The following is a 23624-nucleotide window of genomic DNA, read 5'->3' on the forward strand; positions in this document are numbered from 1 at the left end:
GGTGTAGGTTTGCGTGAATGATCGCAATTGCATGTTCTAGTTAAACACGATTGCATTATCGCGTGGGGCTTGAGCATTTATATGTTAACGGGTTTGGTCGCGTCTATAAATTCGTTTGTATAACCGAGTAATCGCTTGCATGTTACCTTGGGCTTTTAATGTTTCACACAGTGGTCGAAAACGTCAAAAACGCGAACTTAATTCACTAGAGTCCAAACCATCGAATATATTACCAGGGTGACAAATTCCATGGAGATTTACGATTAAACTAATATTAATTGTTGTTAATTGATGTCCTACGCTCAAACTGATACATGTAATATTGCTTAAAGGTGATTGAAATACTAGCAATCCCTTCAGCCTATGTGAGGGCGAAATTAAACTAATTAATATTTTTTTGACCAGTCTGCTTTCTCATCTCTAGATCAGAAATCAAAAGTGCACCGCTTGCAAATAGCATAAACAAAAAAAAAATACCCCTGTATCGCGTCGCTTAAATATGTACGTGTACCATATATACACTACAAAGTACCGTTGCCCCCAACTGCTAGTGAAATGAGTGAAACACAAAAATTTCGCCCATTACGGGAGAATACAATCGCGATTGACCTTTCGCAGACCCGTCTTAGACCTACAGTGCGCGAGGTGGAACATTTGATCAAGTAGAGAATGGATCATGTTCTAACAGAAGTTTCACACATACAGCTACATCATACGAGACAATACGTTCAACTCCTTAGCCGAGGCAGAAAGCTAGTAGCGAAGAACAACATGAAACACGATGTCGAATATGAAAACGTCTAAACCAAGATTCCCGTATATATGGAATCTGTTATAAACGACACTTGGAGAAACTTTTTCCCTGACATTCTCGTCGGTGTTCGGGTAGAGAGAATGCGACTGAACCAACCTATACCGTCTTACTTGACGGTATATATTAGTTCTGTAACCAGACGGCATACTACGGTAAGCCAAGCGCCAAAACAACTAAAGAAAACTCATCTACTACAACCAACACCACCAAACAGACTTCAATATCTGCAGACTCATCACAAATCACAGGCGACCAAAAATAAATCCAAAACCATATTCCACGGTATCCTCAAGCCAATAGTCAACATACCGAGGGAAGAAATAAACATGCCAAAGTCACTCGCAAACACAAAAAGCAGTAGAAGACGAAAAATTAGTCTGTAAGATTTTATGTCTGTTTCCAATGACCCCGCCACTTCTAGTCTTCCGATCTGTATATTTCACATCCTTGCTCTCCCTTGGGTACTATGGCTTTAAAATTTCATAACTTTCTCTACTCATTAATTTCTAGCTAATTTAACGTCGTTAACACGTAAAAAAAATTATGTTCATAATATTTGATAGTTCATAAGAAAGAAACGTGAATAACTTATAACTAGGGCTCAATTTCACGAAATAATTGATTTTGGTGAAAGAAAAAGGCGAAATATTTTTGAAAACATTTCGTAAAATTTTGATTAAAAGTATTTTGTCATTTCACATTTAGAATCACATTTTACACTAAAATTATCAATTAAAAAGAAATTTAAAAAAGAAAATTTACTGTTATTGTTAGAAATTTAAATATGGCTTTTCTTGTCATAATTTTTACATACATTTTTAGTATAACATTTTTCAGATGTTTTTACGTGGAAGTAATCATTCCATGTATTTTTTCACGGATACTACGACCTTTCAAAAAATTGCTCTCGAATCAAAATGATATTTATTGATTGTGGAAAACGTTTAGTTTTCCATGTCGGTAACGGTTTTCAAAACTTTTAGACGAATTTTGGTGGAATTACTCGATTAGGTTAATTGTTTACCCCTTCCGAAAATTTTTCAAATGCTGCGTAATACGAGTTTTATTAATATTGCCCTAATGAAACGTTTAGTAATACACAAAAAGCAATCGATCTTTAGATTTGCAATTTAAACGATCATCACCCAAAACGACCATCCCTAACGTATCGATCGGACGTAATCAGACGCGCCCCGCTACCGACACTCCCAAGAAGCTGCTGTATAGAGCATCTTTCTCCGGTTGTAAACAAACACCGCACCGCCACATCGCAGCAGGCCCTGATACGAGCTGGTATCATATATGCATAAGCCATACCCACCTACCAGTTACGAGCCTACCGACCGCCGCAGGTCAATCCCAAGTGTACAACGCTCTCGTTCAGGGCAATCTCGTTTCGTGTACCTCCCTTCCACGCGCGTACCTGTCTGTACCTACAAAGTACCGACAGCTGGAATCTCAAACTGCTTTTCCCGCTGCAGGTCCGCGGTGCGGCAAACGATCGCGTGCCATTACCCTCGCGGTGTGACCCTCCTCCTCCTCCTCCTCCTCACTCACTCGATGAGATTTACTTCCTAGTAGAACAACTTGCTCTGAGCAGGCCCCAGCCGGCAATGATGGGCTGTGCCGATGCAGGGTCATCATCGCGACATGCTACTATCCTCCCCGGGTGCAGTCGTAGGTCGCCAGGTTCGTAGCGCGAGCGTCAAATGCATTTCTATAGAACTTACAGCCTGATGAACTTGATCACAGTTGATCTTGGCTTAGTTCTGATCAGAACGTCGTCACAGGCACACACTAAGGTTCCGCGATTCAGTCTCGGGGAAATGGTTACCGTCAGTTGGTGGGTTTTCTTTGCTTGCACTCTCTGGACTACGAGTGCACCGGCTACGGATGAAGATCTTGACGGAGAGAACGATATCGGGCCGATTAAAAAGGATACGTGGTTTAAGGTTGATGACGAGGATGGCGATTTGACGGTTGTAAGTATGACCGGGTTCGCAGCAAGTGTGAGTGCGAGTACAAATAGTTCTTGGTTTGCAGCCGGAGTTGATCACCAAGTATGGCTACCAGATGGAAAGCCACGCAGTGACTACGGAAGATGGCTACATGTTAACAATGTTCCGTATATTTCCACGACAACCATCGGAAACGAAGAAGTTCCCTGTCTTAATGGTTCATGGTTTTCTCGGTAGTTCGGCCGACTTCGTGGTCAGTGGTCCGAACAATAGCTTAGCTTACCTTCTCGCCGAAAACGGGTACGACGTATGGCTAGCAAACGTGCGTGGGACGCGCTATTCGAGGAATCATACGACTATGCTGGTTGAAACATTCGAGTATTGGGACTTTTCATGGCACGAAATTGGCTACTACGATCTACCAGCGATGATCGATCATGTCTTGAATAAAAGCAGTGCGTCAAAGCTACAATACATTGGGCATTCCCAAGGTTGCACAACCTATTTCGTGATGAGCAGTACTCGACCGAAGTATAACAAAAAGATTGTTCTTATGACAGCACTGGCCCCTGCTGTTATCATTACACGTGTCCGAAGCCCAATTCTTCGTGTTATGTTGGAGATACAGGACCAGTTGAAAGAGGTTCTGGATTCTTTGAATATTTACGAAATACCGTATGTCGGGAACAGACATCACATCATTGATGCAGTGTGTCCACCTGAAGAAAAGAACAATCTTTGTACGCAACTGATTGGACAGATAACGGGACCTCACCCAGAAATGTGGGATCAGGTAAGTCGATCTCTCAGAGTGCATATGAAGAATATAATCCTAACCCCTTCTTCCCGCTTAACAGCGACTGGCCAACATCTACATGGGTCACGCCCCATCCGGCGCCGCTACCAAGCAGCTGTACCACTACAATCAACTAACGCGCAGCTGGCTTTTCCGGCAGTATGACTACGGCAAGAAGGGTAACCTGCAGACGTACAGCAACTGGAAACCTCCAAACTACAATTTGAAGCTTTCGTCCGCTCCGGTGCAGATCTACTACGGACTAAACGACTGGATGGTGCACCCTCGCGACGTCCAGCAGTTTGCCGCGATGCTCCCGCGCCTTGTAGCATCCAGTGCCGTTGCGGATAGAAAATTCAATCACATTGATTTCCTGCTGGCGAAAAATGTCCGCACGCAGGTTTACGATAAGCTAATGCCGGTGCTGGAACGATACAACAATAATAATCACATTACCGATTGATCACAGGCCGTGTGTTGTTCGAGCGTGGGATTTGTTTTGTTCTAGCGCGAACCTTATCGCGCCGCGCGAGTTGATGATTGGGAAGGGAACCGCGGGTCCCGGTATAGGCGGCGATTTGATTCGTTTGGCGTCATTCCTGTAGGTATTATTACGATGTAATTGGTTGCCCCTTATGCAAGCAGCGATGGGGGTAAACGGGCGTGTAATCGAAGCATGCCATTTTTATTTGCGCTTTACGTGCACGGAGAAAAAATCACAAAATTTTTCAACGCATTTCATCGTGGCTCACTAAAGTTTTTTAAGAAAGTAATATAAGCTTAACAGTAAATATAGATCACAATACTGTTGCGTATTAACAATTGCCATAATTGTTGATGATAAAGTGTGCATGATACTACACCCAACAGTGACTGTTCAAAATGATTTGTGTTTGTGGAAACTGTCGTTGATGATCGGAAAAATTGACCATGATTATTCCGCATATTATTATGATTTGCATGCATCAACTTCGTAGGCAAACAGGAAATTTTGAGTTCATTTTTATACAGGACATCCGTTTGCCAAACTATAGGCCTAATACCAAAAATTAGGCTAGCGGATAGGCTTCAGGTTTTTCAAAGTCCACCAATCGTATTATTATTCTGAAATCGGCGGATCGATAGCGGCCAAAAAATCTGGCCAAATCGATCGTTTCCAAATGATGAGGGTTTTGTATCATTATAGTTATATAACACGGTGCTACAGTGATTTTGTATTTTTCATGTGACCTAGTATAGGTTGTAGATCTCATTAAATGCAACACAAAACAATGTTTGGAAAATATTGTAAACCCTCAAAATCTTGATTTATAGAGGAAAAAAGTTTTTTAGGGGTTTTCGACAATCAAAAATTTGCTGTACTGATCTAAATTGCTATATTTTTGCACTATCTGATCGGAAATATGTGCACTTATATTGCATTTGAATCCGTAAAATGTACGTCTACTATAGATAACGAAAATAATGTATTTTGTGCAAGTTGTAATTATCTGCGCAGATTGGTTCGTACAATTCAACCAAGCAGCGAGCGTTGCTAGGACTGCCCCTTTGTTATCCAATGAACTGCGCCACGTATAAAAACGGCACATAAGTAAAAAATCGTCAGTTTGCTCTCTGATCTCGTAGTAGCTGCCATGTTTTGTGTCCGCTCAAACTCTTCAGTAGTACTATCCACCTGAAAATAATCGAGTAATTATACACTTGAAACTTTGGAACAAACCAAACATTTGAATTTTGCCACGCATGTGTTTCGGGTGCTCGTTTGAAATTTTCGAGGTATGACCAAGATTCTATTTGCACACACGCATCGCAGGTGATTTATGTGAATGTAATGCAAGCGTAAATGGGGTAAAATACACCCCTAAGAAAACATAATCATAACATAGCAATAGGCCATTGGGAGAATTTAATTAATGATATCATTTAGCCAACATTTTACTCTGAAATCACAATCGCTTTGCAAAACATTCAGGAACATGAAAAACATAAAAAATTTCAAAATCGTTATAAATTGCTCTTTGAAAATGGGCAGGCAGCACCTGTGCGGGGGTAAAATGCACCACAACAACGGGGTACAATGCATCATAACAAATATCGAAATAGCTGAATGCAAAAGATAGCAAAAATTGCAGCATTCGTGTATTCTACTTCACTTCGGTTATGTGTCTGACATAACACAAGGCCGCTATCGGCCTTCCGTTCCACGTTCAGGGATGCCAAACTATCCGGTAAACTACACTCACGGGCACGTTTTCGTCTCGAAAGTGGTCTATCGTAAACTTTTTTCCACGATGACCATTCGTTTCGTAAAACCGTACAACACGCTCGCGGAGTGCTTGCTGTTTCGATGCCATCTTCGATTGAATTGACAGCACCTGAGCGAAAAGAAACATGCCACCCATTTCTATGGGTCCAGAGAGCAATTCTCTTGGATAGAAATAAAGCTCCAGGGCCAGACAGAATCAAATTCAACTTTTTGAAGAATCTTCCAGTCTTTGCCAAGATACTCTTGGTGAAACTTTTTTAATAAGTTTCTTAAGGCTAACATTGTCCCACACGATTGGAGACAAGTGAAGATCATTGCCATCCAAAAAAAAAACAGGAAAACCAGCCTCCGACCACAATTCGTATCGTCCGATCGTAATGCTGTCCTGTATCCGGAAGTTGTTCGAGAAAACGATCCTATTCCACCTCGACAATTGGGTCGAAGCAAATCGCTTACTGTCAGATACACAATTTGGCTTGCGCAGAGGCAAAGGGACGAACGATTGTCTTGCGTTGCTCTCAACCGAAATTCAAATGGTCTATGCTAGCAAAGAGCAGATGGCATCAATGTTCCTAGATATAAAGGGAGCTTTTGATTCAGTTTCTATCAACATTCTTTCAGAGAAGCTGCACCAGCGGGGTCCTTTAGCGACTTTTTGCTAAACTTATTGTCGAAAAAGCACATGCATTTTTCGCATGTTGACTTATCGACATCACGATTCAGCTACATGGGCCTTCCCCAGGGCTCATGTCTAAGTCCCCTGTTATACAATTTCTATGTCAACGACATTGATGAATGTCTTGACAATTCCTGCACGTTGAGGCAACTTGCAGACGACGGCGTGGTTTCTGTTACGGGACCCAAAGCTGTCAATCTGCAAGGACCATTACAGACTACCTTGGACAATTTGTCTGCTTGGGCTACTAAGCTGGGTATTGAATACTTCACGGAGAAAACTGAGCTAGTTGTGATTTCTAGGATGCGTGAACCAGCCCAACTAAAGCTTCAATTAATGGGTCAAACCATCGCTCAGGTCTTCACAGTAAAATATTTAGGGGTCTGGTTCGATTCGAAAGGTACTTGGGGGTGTCATATTAGGTATCTGAAACAGAAGTGCCAACACAGGATCAACTTTCTTCTTACAAACAACGATGCTGTCGGTAATGGAATACGGATGATTCGCTCCGCTTTGGCTCCGCTACGAACATATATTTCATCAAACTCGAAAGAATTCCGTATCGTTGTTTGCGTATCGCCCTAGGGTGCATGCAGTCGACCCATACGATGAGTCTCGAAGTCCTGTCGGGCGTTCTTCCGCTGAAAAATCAATTTTGAGAACTCTCATATCGATTGCTTATTCGATGCAATATCTTGAACCCGGAGGTGATTGAAAATTTCGAAAGGCATGTTAAGCTCGATTCTCAAACTCGTTTCATGTCCCTGTACTTTGACTACTCGGAATATTAATCCTTCTTCTTATAATCCCAACCGTGTGCATTTCATAAATACTCCTTAATCTACAATTTTCTTCGACACATCCATAAAAGACGAGATTTGTGGAACTCCGAACCACATACGCCCGCAGGTGGTTCCAAACATTTTTTATAATAAATTCCGAGAAGTCTAAAATCTAAGTTCTAAGATGTTTTACACTGACGGATCAAACCTCGAAGGGTCCACTGGCTTCGGTATTTACAATCAAAAGTTCACCGCCTCCTACAAACTCAGTGACTCGGCTTCAATTTACGCCGCAGAACTAGCTGCCATTCAGTATACCCTTGGAGTCATTGAAACATTACCCGCAGACCATTACTTCATCGTTTCGGACAGCCTCAGTTCCATTGACACTATTCGCACAATGAAACATGGAAATCACTCATCGTATTTTTTGGGGAAAATACGGGAGCTACTGAGTGCTTTATCTGACAAATCTTTCCAGATTACCTTGGTGTGGGTCCCTTTTCATTGCCCCATTGCGGGCAATGAGAAGGCGGACTCCTTAGCTAAGATGGGTGCCCTAGAAGGTGACGTTTATGAAAGACCAATTTGCTTCAGCGAATTTTGCAGTAATACTCATCAGAGAACCCACGAGGCTACATTCGATAGTCCCTAAAGTATCGACGAAACCTTGGTTCAAGGAGATGGATGTGGGTCGTGATTTCATTTGTGTGACGGCCCGACTCATGGCAAACCATTACACGCTGGATGCACATCTCCAGCGTATTGGGTTCGTGGATAGTGGCATCTGTGCTTGTGGCTACGGCTATCATGACATCGAGCACATTGTCTGGGCGTACACCGAGTACAATTCTGCCAGGTCTCGGACAATGGATACCCTGAGGGCCCGAGGAAGACCAACCAACGTCCCAGTTAGAGATGTACTGGCAAGCCGCGATCTACTCTATATGTCCCTCGTATACACCTTCCCAAAAACCATCAATATACAAATTTAACTGCCCCTTTTATTTTTCTTATCATTCTCAGAAGAGCCCTCTTCCGCCTGTACCATACATCACGAGGATTCGATGCGACTCCAAGGCGACACAAAACATCTCTGTCGAATGAGCCTACAAACACGAGGCCTACAGCACGAACATCACTCGAAGTGTTGCCGATCCACATCTGAGTCGTACTACGAAATCGTCTAGAGAAACCTCTGCCGTCTTGAGAAGGACCACCCGGTGTCCCAGTACATGATTCTCCATGATGAAGGCCACCCGAGTCTGTAATCGAAGCCGTTGATCTCCCGAGGCCTGATACGGAAATTTAATAATTTTTCCCCCTGCCATCTTTATCCACGCTCCATCCCCTGACTCTTATACCCAGAATAGGATACATACTCGGGGAAGCTCATAATATTAAGATGAATAGAGTATTAAATATTGCTGGTGTGCATGGTCGTCACCCGAAGAATTCTTTGAATCCAAGTCTAATGGTCTATAAAATCAATTAGTGATTTAGTCGTAGTTCATAGATGCGGTACATATTTACCAAGACTTGAACAGGTTGGATGAGTGAGGTATTGATTATAATATAAGTTCTTCATCATTCAAGGACCCATAGTACTTCTGGAAGTTCTTGGATGACCAGCAACATAAACAGTTATAAACGATTACGCTTATAGAACTTACGGTCTATACTCAAGAAAGTTCTTGGATCATAGCGAACATTTATGGAATACAATACCTATCTCATATTCATTCAACGACCCTCGATGAGTTCGTACCGCATCCATACACTAGCAAAAGATCACTTTTTACGAAAGTAGGTCTCAAAACCAGTTTTCCAAAGAGATCTTAGATTAACAAGAACATCAGTAAAATTTATTTTGCTCATCCTACTTCTACGAGTCACCGTAAGTAAGAATCATTTGTTACGCTTGTAGATCTCAAGATCTATACTTTTGAAAAATCCCTAAATGCTCTAGAACTCCATATAAATGAATCCAGTATTCTAATAATGTACGTGATTCCGGACTTCGTAGAAGCCGATCGCAGAACTACAACAACTTCGTATCCTTGATCTGGTAATAAGTTAGTTTCTTAAAAGCTCCACCAGGGATTACATATTGACCAGGTATGCGTATTCTTAACACGTAGTCAACCTTCCTTCCAGAATGAAAATACCCTCCCAGAAAGTTGATGAGTTGGTTTTTTTTATCAAGCCGAAATTTCAATTTAAATCTACATATCCTAACCCGTATCCTGCCGCATCAACTGAACCCGTTCTTCTTCCCGGAATCCGACTCTCCACCAGCTGGGATCAGCTGTATGTCACATGCAAGCGATTATAGAGGGGATCACACGTTTCGATTGTTAACTCGACCACAGCTCACCGCGATAAGCCGGACCCCAATAAAGTGTACTACGGTGGGGGAGACCGGTTTTCACAATCTTATCGCACGAATTCGTGCACCGATCCTGGGTGGCCCCACTGGAAGTGCGATAAGTGTCGGTTTATAAATACGCGTGCCACGACCACATACGATTCAGTTCGTGGAATTTTTCGCTAGATAGAAACATAGAATGAAACAGTGGATTCTCGTTATAATCAGCCTAGTGTTTGCAGTAAACGCGCAGATCCATCCGGATATCATAGAGGACGCTCATCTCGATTCGGTGAGTTTACGTCGATCAGCGTAGTATCTATCCACGTTTAAACTAATTTCGTACGTGTTCATTAGTTGGGACTACTGCGCAAGTACGGCTATCCAGCTGAAGAGCACATCATCGAAACGGACGATGGTTACCTGTTGGGGGTTCACCGCTGCCCAGGCAGCCCCGTATCTCCACCGGCGCTCGGCAAACCGGTAGTTCTGCTGCAACACGGAATGCTGAGTTCGTCAGCCGACTACATCCTGATGGGACCGCAGACTAGCCTGGTCTACATGCTGGCCGATGCCGGGTACGATGTGTGGCTTGGAAATGCCCGTGGAAATCGTTACTCCAACCGGCACCGTTCGCGGAACAACGAGACGCAACAGTTCTGGGATTTTTCCTGGCACGAAGTAGGATCTATCGATATACCCAACATGATCGACTACATCCTGGCACGGACTGGCCAGCAGGATTTGCAGTACGTCGGCCACTCACAGGGAACGACAGCGTTCTGGGTTATGTTGTCCCAACATCCGTACTACAACCGTCGGATCAAGAGTGCACATCTGCTCGCACCTGCAGCCTACATGCATCACACCCGAAGTCCCTACGTAATCTTTCTAGCTACCTTCCTGCATACGACCGAACTGATGCTGCAGATGATGGGCACTTGGTACTTTGCTCCTACCAATGAAATGGACATCCAAGGAGGGCTGCAAAACTGTCACGACGGTGCTCCGTTTCAGCAAATGTGCACGATTAATACCTTCCTGATTGCCGGGTTCAACTCGCAGGAGGTTAATTACGTAAGTAACAGGTTGTTTCCGGTAAACGATTCCTTGCTTAACCTATCCATTCGCATCGAATAGACGATGCTCCCGGTTATCCACGCTCACTCACCAGCCGGGGCTTCCGCCATGCAGATGATCCACCACGCCCAAACGGTTCGCTCTCGCATCTTCCGACAGTACGATCATGGTGTCACGATGAACATGGTTCGCTATGGACAAGCAGTTCCTCCGCGGTACAACTTTGACAATGTCCAGGCACCGACCTTGCTCTACCACAGCACCAACGATTGGTTAGCGGCGCCGGAAGACGTAGAACTACTCCGCCGTGAGTTACCGAACATCCACAAGCAGTATCTGGTTCGGATGCGAGAGTTTAACCATATGGACTTCATCTGGGCCATCAACGTGCGGTCACTGCTGTACGATGAGCTGCTCGCTGATCTTAGAGCCTACGCCTGAAAGGGGCAGGGCGATATTTATACGTACACATGTATATACCGACCCATGACTCAACGATGACTGGTCAAATATATTTTATCTACATCAATACCTTTTACCGTTACTTATTTATGTCGGTTTTGCTAGATACGAAACTGAGTCAGGCGTTAACCTCAAAAATGCTAAATTTCACTTTTCATCTAATAAGCTCGTCCATCTAGGTTCGATTTACGCACTTTTAACCGATTCAAATATGTTTGAAAATGTGTATCAAAACAAAACCTGCTGAGGTTGCTTTTTCCTTTTAAGTTTATGACCTGCATATGCTACCGTTCTAATCTAATCAAGGCACACTACAAAAAACGTCAATCGGCCAATTGGTCATTGCGGTATGTGCTAAAACTGGCCAACATCTTGAATTGAATTCAGTGGAAAGTCCATTTTTATTGGAGGCTTCAGGACTCGGTAGCAAAGTTGTTGAGCAACTGTATAGATAACATTTTATTCGCCTGATCAGTTGCCTCCCGACAAGAACGCAGCTGACTTATGGAACGTATTTCACAGCCTACTGTGGGACAGAATTTCTTCACAGTAAAGTAACAGTGAAGGCCCAAACGCAATGGCGACGGAAGCGGAACGGCAACGGTACGCGGAATTGTCGCGGTTTGTACTAAAAAAAAACCGCGACCATTGCCGCGTATTCAAAACGCAATGAACATCAGCGGTTAGAGCGCGGTTAGCGTTTGACATTTCCTTGTTGACAGATTTTGATCAAAATCAAGCGATTTTCCTTTACCAAAACTCAACGTAGTGAATATTTGCAAGGCAACGCAATACATTCCTTGGCCAATACAGCAATAATAGGGAATAGTATTGCAAATTTTTAGGAAGTGTTTACTCAGAATAAACTAGAAAAAGTGCCATTGTGTTTCCCAGTGAAAGTAGTCGGTATGCCAACAAACATTCCCCTTGCCCTTAAGGCAATCCAAACCATTCGACGAGTACGGGAGCTTCAGAGCCTGCGAAGCAGGAGTGAACGGCGTTGGTGGGTACGACCATCGAACCAAAACAGATCCACGGAGGGATTTTATGAAAATGCATTCCCGCTGATGAGAGAACGTGATCCGGAATATTTTTTTCGTTGTACGAGAATGTCGCCATCCGTCTTCGATATGCTGCTAGGCAGAATCAGACACAGGCTTGAAAAATTTTCAATTCGAACACCGATATCACCGGAGTGCCGGCTGTTCTTAACCCTGACGTAAGTTGTAAATTTACAAACCTGTTTATTCTATCTATATGCGAGTTTATTAAACTACAGATACTTATCGGGTGGATCCAGCATCTTTTGTGTTTCGAGACTCTTTCGACTTGGTGTCACAACGGTAAGAGAAATAACGCAAGAAGTGACAGAAGCGCTGTGGGATGAGTTGAAAGATTTTTATCTGCCAGAAGTAGAAGAACAAAAGTGGCAACATTACAGTACGGAGTTTGAGACACGTTGGAATCTACCGCATTGCTGTGCTGCTGTCGATGGTAAACACGTGTCCATAACCTGCCCACCCAATTCGGGATCATTATTCTACAATTATAAAAAGCAGTACTCCATAGTACTGATGGCTATGTGTGATGCCAATTACAATTTTATTGGTGTTGATATCGGAGCTTACGGGGGAAATGCTGACGGAAGCGTTTTCTCTAACAGCATTTTTGGACGTCGCTTATTACACGGGGAACTAGGGCTACCACAACCCGCTGCACTATCAAATGGGGAAGTGATTCCCTATTTCATAGTGGGAGATGCAGCGTTCCCATTGAAAGCAAATTTAATGCGGCCTTACCCTGGAAGAAATTTGGAAGCGATCAAAGAAAATTTTAACTACAGACTTTCCAGGGCACGCAGGACCATTGAAAATACTTTTGGGATTTTGGTGGCTCGCTGGAGGATCCTATTAGCACCTCTTCATTTACAACCGATTGCTGCAGAAAATATTATAAAAGCAACCGTCGTGCTGCATAATTTTGTAAAAAGTCACGAGGGACAACAGTATGCACCACCCACATTTGTAGATCAAATTGGACAAAATGGTGAAATCATACCAGGTGAGTGGCGATCACACGTTGATCCCCTCGAAGGAATCAGCGCAGATTTCATCCAGCGAGGAAACAATGCATCTAGAGATGCATATTTCGTGCGCGATGCTTTGGCAAAATACTTATTAGAAACATGATTTCGTTAGCTATATTATCACAAATATAATTGAACTACGCTTTAAAAATAAACATTTATAATTAGTTGATTTCAAAATGGAATCATAATAAACATATTTTTATGTAAGATGAAAACCCATACCGACTTACCCCAGCGCAATCCGGATTAAATCTGGTGTTAAGATCTAGGTTGCTCGCATATCCATTGCTACAACTAGAAGAATATACGGTTTTTTGACGCATAAAGCATCAAAATCAGTCCACTCTATTTAAAAGAAATGATTTTTTAAAACAAAATAACGTCAAAAATCCCCACCAGATACTTTAAAGTCACTTTTATACCATTAAAGACGCTTTTTGGTTTTGCGTGTAATAACTTTGTTTTCAAACCCAGTTAAGTTCAGCCGGAAATGAACCGGAGTTCTGGCTGGTTCCAGTTCGTATTCCGGCTCCAGTGACACAACCGATTCTAGTTAGAATCGGTTTTGTCACTGGAGCCCGTGTACGAACTGGAACCAGCCAGAATTCCAGTTCATTTCCGGTTGAACTTTACTGGGAAATGGACTAATTCGCAGTTATGCCCAGTAAAGTTCACCCGGAAAATGAGCCGAATTGCTGGCTGGTTCTAATTCGTATTCCAGCTACAGTGACACAACCGATTCTAGTTAGAATCGGTTGTGTCACTAGAGCCGGAATACTAACTAGAACCAGCCAGAATTCCGGCTCATTTTCGGCTGAACTTTACTGGGTTTTATTGCAATATTGCGAATAATGCCAATAAATCGGCTTGAATTTTTACAAATGAGGTTAAATCGCAGATGGAAAATTCACGTAACGTAAAACTCTCATTTATTCATATAATATATTACAATTATTAGTCAAAATTGTCATCTCGCAAGTTGTTTCATAGAGGTTCCGAATTTTCTGTTAAGTGTATCTGTTGTTTTATTTGAATATTATTAACATTGACTTTCTATTTCAGAATTATCAATTTGTGAGTCGTAAGTTGAAATTATAAAAAAGTTGTGTACACTTATTTTGGAGTCAGCTGCAGCGCAAAGAAATCGTAAAGGGCATCGAGTATGATGCAATAGCCGAAGTTTATCATGCTAGGTTCATCGTCTAGAACACCTATAATTACGTTTATGTGCATCTGGAGTTTACATTTGCGTTAATGACATGGAGTCATGGACGGAAAGCAATCTCGCCTAAAGTTTAATTTCCGGGTATTGTTGGTTGTTCGACAACTATTTAAAACCTATAGCTCTGATGATTTTCCTCTACACCTGGGCAGTCCGGGCAGACTGGGACCTTCGCGTGCCCGAACCTGTGGAGGTACTGTCGGAAACAGCCATGGCCTGACAGGAATTGTGTCAGGTGGAAGTGAACTTCCCCATGGGGTCTTCCCACCCAGCTCGATATGCTAGGTATCAGCCGGTGGGTCCACCTACCTTTCGAGGAGTTGTCCCACTCACGCTGCCATCTGGCGACCGAGGTCACCCTGGTGCGCTCGCGGGCTCCCCTATTTCCACGTAGCTCAAAGCACTCCTCATCTTCCCGAATGACCAGCCCGACTGGCATCATGCTCGCTATCACGCAGGATGCATCGTGTGATACCGTGTGGTAGGCAGATATCACTCTGAGGCACATCACGCGGTAGGTGCTCTCCAGTTTCTGTAGGTAACTGGTTACCCTCAGTGCTCTTGACCATGACGGGCCGCCGTACCTGAGGATAGATACGGCAACGCCTGCCAGTAACCTACGTCTACTGGCGCACACCTTTGAGCTGTTGGACATCATTCTCGATAGAGCCGCAACAGCAGTCGACGCTCTCTTGCACGTATAGTCGACATGGCTACCGAAGGTCAGCTTGTCGTCTATAATGACTCCGAGAGACTTCAGACTTCGCTGTGAAGTGATCGCGACTTCTCCCACATGGATAACTGCATGTTGTGCCGACTTGCGGTTGTTGACGATAACTACCTCCGTCTTATGATGAGCGAGCTCCAGGCCTCTCGCGCTCATCCATTCCTCCACCGTGCTAATCGCGTGTTCTGCGGTTAGTTCTACCTCAGGAATTGACTTCCCGTAGACCTCCAAGGTTACGTCGTCTGCAAAGCCGACGATCTTGACCCCAGGAGGGAACTTCAGTCTCAGAACCCCGTCATACATGAGGTTCCATAGCACCGGGCCTAGGATCGAGCCCTGCGGGACTCCGGCGGTAATCGGAACCCTTTTCTGACCGGCATCGGTCTCGTATAGCAGTACGCGGTTTTGGAAGTAACTTTCCAGGATCCGGTACAGACCCACCGGTAGGCTAAGCCGGTGTAACGAGAGCACGATGGCATCCCAGCTTGCGCTGTTGAATGCGTTCTTCACGTCAAGTGTCACTAACGCACAGTATCGAATACCTCGCCTTTTTCGTTGGATCGCTATCTCGGCAGTATTTATCACTGAGTTGAGAGCGTCCACTGTGGACTTACCCTTCCGAAAGCCAAACTGGTTGCTTGACAGACCGTCCGTACCTTCCGCGTACGGGTTAGCCTGTTGAGGATGATCCTCTCAAGCAGTTTGCCAGTCGTGTCTATCAGACAGATTGGTCTGTACGCCGATGGGTCGCCTGGCGGCTTCCCGGGCTTCGGCAACAGCACCAGTTTCTGCCTTTTCCATCTATCGGGGAAACGGCACTCGTCAAGGCATCTCTGCATAGCTAGCCTGAACATGTTCGGGTTCGCTATGATCGCTGCCTTGAGAGCGTTGTTTGGAACTCCATCCGGCCCTGGAGCTTTGTTCATTGCTAGGGATTTAGCCACTGCGAGTAGTTCTTCATTCGTCACTGGAGCCACCATTTCGGCCGTGCCCGCACTGTCTCGTAGTGCAGGTGACCAGGGGCTTGTGGCTCGAGACGGGAAGAGTACTTCGATAATCGTTGCCAACCGGTCCGGAGACCATTCTGGGGGTGAGGAGCCCCCTTTGGTCTTGGCCATCACAATCCGGTAGGCGTCACCCCACGGATTCGCGTTGGCACTCTCACACAGGTTGTCGAAACACGCTCTCTTGCTGCTTCTAATGGCCTTGATAAGGGCCAATTTCGCAGCTCGAAACACTTCACGGCGGTTCTCTCTTGCATCCTCGGTGCGAGCTCTTTGCATCCTACGTCTAGCTCTGAGGCAGGCTGACCGTAGAGCTGCAATCTCGGCACTCCACCAGTATACCGGGCATCTACCGTTTCTTGGCAGTGTTTTTCTCGGCATAGTGGCGTCGCACGCACGCACGCACGTTAAATAGTGTGGATAGGTCAAACAGTACAGGAAGAGGTATCCAAATTGGTGGCCGAAATATTTGTATGCAACTAGGTATGCAACGTTCGGATCGAAGATATTTGAGGGTGTGATGAATGTATGTAGAACGATGTCTTTTTAGTTACGGAGGAATAATGCAACCCAGTTTAGTCGGCTCTCATCTTTCCACGAATTTTAAATACATGATAATGCCGTATTCATCATAACATTCCATCCTAAATACTAGGATTCGTGGGACCATTAACCCTCATTCGACTAGTTTGAGCTAGTACCTAGAATTCCATTTTTAACTGCATATTTTTACGAGTGTCATTCAACTAAATTGTTATCACAGATTCTTACAGTAGCTCAATACAAATTCAGAGCAATGTTGAATATTACATTCGGCAATTCGACGAGTTGAACTGCGTTGCTAAAAACGAGAGGGGCCAACTATGCAAAACGGGGTCATCGGAAGAATTGGATAATTATGTTATTAGTAAAAGCATTAGATATATAATAAATTATTGTTTATTTTGAAGAGAAATCCATTTTTATGTCATTTTTTATGAAGTATCTTCAGTTTCTACTTATTACTTCGTTTTTTAATATTCAGTTTGGGTATCTCGAAGGATTTAGAAGATTTTTAAAGCATCCTTGAAGGATTCAGAAAGGAGAATGGTTTAATAGGGTTTAAAATATGTCAATGATTTCTAAATACTCATTTCCTCCGACATCAAAATCTCATCAGTTCTCTTGACTTGTTATCTAAAATATGGTTTTTGACCAATTTTTAATTTTATTCGTGTCGGTTTTGTATCCTTTTATTTTTATTATTCTACTGAATTTGTTGGTCAGCGTACAGATCCAACAGAGAATTCACTCTGTTGGTGAACTCCACCTCCAAATCGCGGGCTACATGCAGCGGTAGCATTTCCATCCTGTCTACGAGGTATGATCCAAAAGACATGTGTCGATTCCCACTGCTTGCAGGACCGGTAACGATGCTCTGCTGTACGTCATCCAAAATGGCAAGGATTCGCTCGTCAATGTCAATCTTTCGCTTCTTTGTTTTGTTTGTTTCAGCTCGAGAGTCGTTTAACTCCGTCTCTTCTACAAGAATCTCTTCGAGTACTACTTCCTGTGCTGATGATGACGGCTCAGCAGTAACAGGTGTATCCTGTCGCTTGAGAACACGAAAGTTACCGATAGTTCTAGAAGCATAAATTCAAAGCATATGTCTGTTGGAAAACAGTTTATTATGTACTTACGGTCGATTTTTGCAATGGGCCGCAAGAAAGAGGAGTTCATTGTACAATGGCCAATTAGATTCGTATACCTCTTCCTCTCCAGCACCAGAAGACGAGGAATTGGTTACTTCTCGGTGCTCCTTGACGAACCGATCACGTAGATTTTTCCACTTTGCTTTAACAGCTGTCTCTGAAAAATAAAGGCTAGTTAGTATATTACCCATAAAGAAAATGTTAAATTACTTACCAGTCATTTGCATTTCCTCAGCCACATGACGCCATGCCACATCTTTCCGAATCGAATTTCGGAATTCTTTTGAGGATTTCGCATAAATTGCCGGGTATTTTTTAATACTGTTTATCAATCTCCCATTATGGGTTTGATTTGTGAGTTCCTCTTGCGCAAGATCGTACTCCATCATAAAGCTTCGAATAGAATTTGAATTGAATCACTGCTTACCGCGTTTTCGATTGCCGCTCTTTTTGAATTTTTTTAAAAAAAACGCGGTTTTGTACTTTTAGTACAACGTCGCGTTTACCGTTCCGTCATCATTGCGGACAATCGCGTTGACATGCATGTATTTAAAATAATAAATGACAGCTGCTTTCCGTTGCCGTTCCGCTTCCGTCGCCATTGCGTTTGGGCCTTGACGCAGCAACCGGTGGCAGTCTGTATCTCTGCAAACCGGTAGAGACTGGAAAGGTTGGGTCGGGCGAAGAAGCTGTAAACTTAATTTGTTTTTGTTTTATTTACAAATGAGGATGCTCGCTGTTTGAATGGTTCGTTAAATAAATAAAAGACTGAAATGTTTGGCGTGAACGTTCAACAGAAAGGTGACTTGGACAACGAAATTTGCAGATTGTTTTATATAGAGCTATAATTAGACCGTTAAAATAGTTTTGGAATGTCTAGATGCCTAAGAATTTATCAAAAATGCATATCATTACTGTTTCACACTTTAAGTAAATATATGAATTCGGTAATTTCTGTTGGCGCAAAATTCAAGGTTGTTAGCCTCATGCCATTCCAATGTATTGAAAGGATGCTAGAACCCATCAAAACAGTTGAACTGTTACGTTTTCTTATAAATGGTAGGTGTCGTTCCAGAAGACACTCTTGCTTTCAATCATTGTTTCAGAAGTGATACAGGGAGGGCTTATTTGACCATATCGGCATATTGTCTACCAAATTTGATTTTTTTAGGAAAATTTTGATGTTTTCTCGAACAGACTTTAGAACGGCAAACTAGAACTTGGCAACGCAATATTCCTCTCCCAAGTTACAGCTTGAGCTTGTGCTTGTGCGACCACCCTTGACTGCTACTCCATTATTGATCTGGACTAGCTGAAGTTGCACAGGGAATCAGTAGATAATTATGCTTGGGAGTAGCGAAAATATCTTTCAATGTGCAACTCCTGGTAATCCTAAAGTGTTTATTGATCAATACCGGCGCCGGCCAGGCCCGAACGTAGATCGTGGAAGGAAAGGGAATGAACAGTTAGACCGATACTTGCTTTTGCTATAGGCTGTATATACTTCTGCGCATTCCACAAGTATCACGGGAGGAGGATATTTGTTAGTAAGTATAGAAGTTGTATTCTAGTTCTTCTTTACCGACGCCAGAGAGGTGACTCCACTATATGGACTAGATATCGATCCATCAACTCATGGACCAGGAACCAACGGCTTTACTTCCCTTCCGATGGAAGACGTGACCACAGATTTTTTCACCTCAGAAAAATCTCAACGACCTCAGTCGGAATTAAACTCAGGACAACTGGAATGAGTGGCGGTAACGCTTACCACTCAACCATCGGCGCCGTCGCAATATTCCTCTCCCGAGTTAGAATTGACTTTGCAACCACAATAGGTGGCTGTGTGGCCTGACTGTTTGCGCACAGCGTTGCTACCATCCGAACAAATAGACGTACCTTGTCCACGAGGACATCGTTAGAAAAAGGACTCAGCGGCAGTCATCCGAAGAGCGCTGGATAGCGAATATATTGTAGCCTTATTGTTCACAACTTTTGCTCAATACAAAATCTATACCTTTTGAAGTGAGGGAAACAGCTAAAACGATAGTTTAATATGCATTGACTACCCCATCAATCCCTACTGCCCGTGCTGGTACGTAGACGTGATAGTTTCACGTAAGATGGTCATAGTAAGCAATCTTGTTTTCCTGTTCACTGTTCCATCATTTACTATAACTCCGTGTTATCTAAGAAACGGCCTAATACTGCTCTATCAGTTCTCGTGAAATTTCTTATATATACACTGCTTTTTCCCGTTCAGGAAGTACACCACCAAAGACCTAGTTGAGTGAAGATGATTTTTTTATTCATATCAGGGGGTTTATCGTCAAACAACAAACCCCACAAATGTTGACCGTCATTTTACACACACACGATCTCAAAAACAATTTTATTTCCTCGTTGATTTTAATTATTCATACTGTTCAAACAATCATTTCTTTCATCACGTTAGCGCATTACCGACACTTCAGTCAGTCTGTTGCAGACACTTCAATCAGTCCGTGAATACTAGGGTGGCAGTTATTTTTGCGATGAATCATAGAATCATAATCATATTTTCATATAAAACATATGAAAAAATCCCATATAAAACTTCAATCAATTTGGGACACCTGTTAATATGGTCCAATTTTGTTCAAATTTCATCCAATTTTTTTTTTGTTGGTACCTTCACTCATTTTTTGACCTGCGATGGACCCACGATACCACCCAAATGGGCACATAATTTCTGAGGCCGTGTTCCATGCGATGGAGGAATTACCAACATAAGTGTACTTTATGCGACCGATCGTGGTATACAATTGAGCGTGTACGTTTGAAGTTTAAATAAGAAACACTTTCTTTTGCGTACCGTCTTAAGGTTACTGGGCACTAACTGAAACAGTAGTTCATACAACTAGTCACTCACGATTGTGACCCCAAATGGTTACATTGGGTGAGCAAATGTAGTTGTTCAGAGTGACTGGTGTCTACCGTCGTCGAATGAGATTTGACCGATCACATTCGCTTGGTAGATACTGCGAAGTACGCTAAGCGGAAATCTGCACAATTATATGTAGTGTCAAATAGGCACAGTGAATTGTGAGCGCCGGACATGATTAAGCAAAGTTAAGGACCACCAACGGGCTAAGCTTGTTCTACCGATAACTAGTAGTTGACGGAGATTAGAATACGGATCGATAACGTTTCTTGAACTGATGGGATCGGAAGATGATCGTGACGAAATTGTTCTGGATTGCGGGACCAGGAAGCAGAATATGGTTCAGCAATACACCGAACGGCACGATGCGTGAAATACCATACAAAACTATGTAGCGATGCTCTCTAGTTTTATCACAGCATGGTATAAAAGTAAATATTGCGATTGTACGTTTGCTTCATCGGGGCTATTCTTACGCATGTGTGCCAATCTAACATACACGTAAATGAACTGTCAGTATATCGCCGACTTGTCGGGACTCGAACCGAGTCAGCGTTCTAGAGAGAAGAAGCTACAGGTGACGTTGAATCTGTTGCCTAGTTAAGAAGAGGAGATCCAGCGTTATTTACCCGAAACATACCTGACAGCGAATATGTTGTAGCCTTATTATTCGCAACTTTTGCTGAATACAAAATCTTCACCTATTGAAGAAAGGGAAACAGCTAACACGATACTTCAATAGACATTCGCACCTTAAACCCTGTTCAGTAACTACCCCATCAATCTCTACTGCCCGCGCGGGTACTTATATGTGATAGTTCCGCGATACATCGAACTGCTTCAACTTCTATTTTCACGCATACTCGTGGATGAACTGTCGGTATATCGCCATCTTGTCGGGACACAAACCGAATGAGCGAGAAAAGAAGCTAAGGGTGACGTTGAATCTGTTGCCTTTGAAATGCTTGACGCCGTAGTGTAATGGCTACCGGAGTTGCGGTGTTCTTCGTCAAATCTTCCTCGCAATATCGCTCCGACGACAATGACTCCGTCCTTTGCATTATGGACTATTTCAAACTGCTAGAATTGGTTTACTAATTCATCGATCGTGCAGATATTACTGTACTGGCGGCTATACCCCATTAGTCATAAAGAGTTAGGCATAAATACGTCAGGCATAATGGACGAACAGCTCATGAAATAAGAAAGGGTAAATTTTATAATTTTCTTAGAACAAATATACAAGTACTGCAGCTTCTAGAATGATTTCCTCCCATACTATTCAGTACAATTTTTGTATTCTTGACTTCTTCAACGTTAAAACAACGCTAAATTTTTCTACATGCAACCAACAAGGTACTGTTGCGTATGTTACATTCGTAGCATAATACTTTTTCTGCCCCAGACTGCAGGTTTACATAGGTTCCACAAAGTAGTACTCGGTCATTTATCTTGAAAAATTGGTTGCAAATGGTGTCGGTAATACAATTCGCCGTGCAATACAATAATGTAGGCTTGAAATATGTTTGAACAAAAACAGTTCGCTTAAATAAAGAAAGTATCCTGCCTTTCCTTTACAATAGCACAGATACATGATTTACTAGAGCTTTTAATATGCTTGGAAGATAATCGTTTGACATATCGAACGACTCTAGGTTAGATTGCATTCGACATGATAAGTTATTGAACCATTCACCTTACCGCTAAGCCACGACTCACTTCACATACTGCCGCTAAAATTGCATTTTCGCGCGTACAAGTGCATTCACGTGGTCGCTTCGGACGGCTAGCAAACACAGACAAAATGCATTCGTCGTAATCATCATCATCATCACCATCGATAATAATGCATCTCCACAACCATTTTCCCTTTCCGTGAGAGAGAGAGAGCGCGCGCATAATACAGATGAAACTGCCTCCTGACGAGCATTCGGTCCCGCCCGCCATAGGGATGCGCTTGGCTATACCCGGTTGTTTCCGGAGAAATGGCGACAAGCCGACCCGTCCTGCGATCCCGGTACCAACCAACTAAACGTCCTTCGGCGGTCCCGAACCGGATTGCGGGTTGTGTTATTTTTGAAAGTTTATTTTTGTAAAAATTTAACGACAAATAATGATTGTAACAATTATTTATGAGATGCGAAAAATAAATTTTAACACAATCAGAACCACTCCCGGACGGTCAGAACTGCGAGGAGGTGCAGCCCGCGAACGCGAAATAGGCTCGCGAGCGAACACCACGCAAACATGCGTTGCCTATATTCGGGTGGTGCCAATCGTGGCACCTGCATGTATGCAAGCGCGCTATTGCATTTTGGCGATGCGATCCTGCTAAGTTATCTTGGCGCGAAGACAATTTAACTCATTATCGAGAGATGAGGGGGGGGTCCTGATTTGCGGGTGACGAGCAATCTGCATCCGATTAAAGTTGCTACTTAATTACTTTCCTCCCGACCGGACACATAGGGTTTGTCCTTTTATTCGAAAATAGGTACGTGGAAAAAAACGTCCCGGATACACGCAATCGGAAATTAAGATAATGACAATCAACAAATTATTTTAATAAGACAATACGGCGACGCACCCGAACGCCTCATTAGTTTCGTCGGCTAACGGGCGCCAATGCTGGACCAGGAGGTCGTCCTCGTCGTCGTCGTCCTGATGGCCCGGCATTGGTTCGGATCATTTGCGGTAATAATTGGTGCATCCTGTTGATGAGTGCATCCAACGCAACACGAGCGGATCAATAATATATGCATATGTAAA

General features: G+C 43.2%; 4 protein-coding genes across 4 annotated transcripts; 3 read left to right on the forward strand and 1 right to left on the reverse strand.

Moving 5' to 3' along the window:
* Positions 1–2527: 2527 nt before the first annotated feature.
* On the forward strand, positions 2528–4034 carry LOC131695463 (lipase 1-like). The gene is made up of 3 exons (XM_058983977.1): positions 2528–2796; positions 2858–3565; positions 3630–4034. Exons 1-3 carry the CDS (start codon positions 2551–2553, stop codon positions 4029–4031), a joined length of 1356 nt encoding a protein of 451 aa, XP_058839960.1. The 5' UTR covers positions 2528–2550; the 3' UTR covers positions 4032–4034.
* A 5802-nt stretch (positions 4035–9836) lies between these two features.
* On the forward strand, positions 9837–11269 carry LOC131695484 (lipase 3-like). The gene is made up of 3 exons (XM_058984013.1): positions 9837–9952; positions 10018–10737; positions 10801–11269. The coding sequence occupies exons 1-3, from the start codon at positions 9860–9862 to the stop codon at positions 11179–11181; spliced, it is 1194 nt and encodes a 397-aa protein (XP_058839996.1). The 5' UTR covers positions 9837–9859; the 3' UTR covers positions 11182–11269.
* Positions 11270–11871: 602 nt separating this feature from the next.
* Positions 11872–13830, forward strand: LOC131695397 (uncharacterized). The gene is made up of 2 exons (XM_058983881.1): positions 11872–11884; positions 12427–13830. Exons 1-2 carry the CDS (start codon positions 11872–11874, stop codon positions 13389–13391), a joined length of 978 nt encoding a protein of 325 aa, XP_058839864.1. The 3' UTR covers positions 13392–13830.
* A 3660-nt stretch (positions 13831–17490) lies between these two features.
* LOC131695398 (uncharacterized) lies at positions 17491–18321 on the reverse strand. Its single transcript, XM_058983883.1, has 3 exons — positions 18150–18321; positions 17924–18092; positions 17491–17866 (listed from the first exon to the last, which is right to left on the reverse strand). The coding sequence occupies exons 1-3, from the start codon at positions 18319–18321 to the stop codon at positions 17491–17493; spliced, it is 717 nt and encodes a 238-aa protein (XP_058839866.1).
* Between the last annotated feature and the right edge of the window lie 5303 nt (positions 18322–23624).

Source organism: Topomyia yanbarensis, unplaced genomic scaffold, assembly GCF_030247195.1.
Source record: "Topomyia yanbarensis strain Yona2022 unplaced genomic scaffold, ASM3024719v1 HiC_scaffold_4, whole genome shotgun sequence".
NCBI lineage: Eukaryota > Metazoa > Arthropoda > Insecta > Diptera > Culicidae > Topomyia > Topomyia yanbarensis.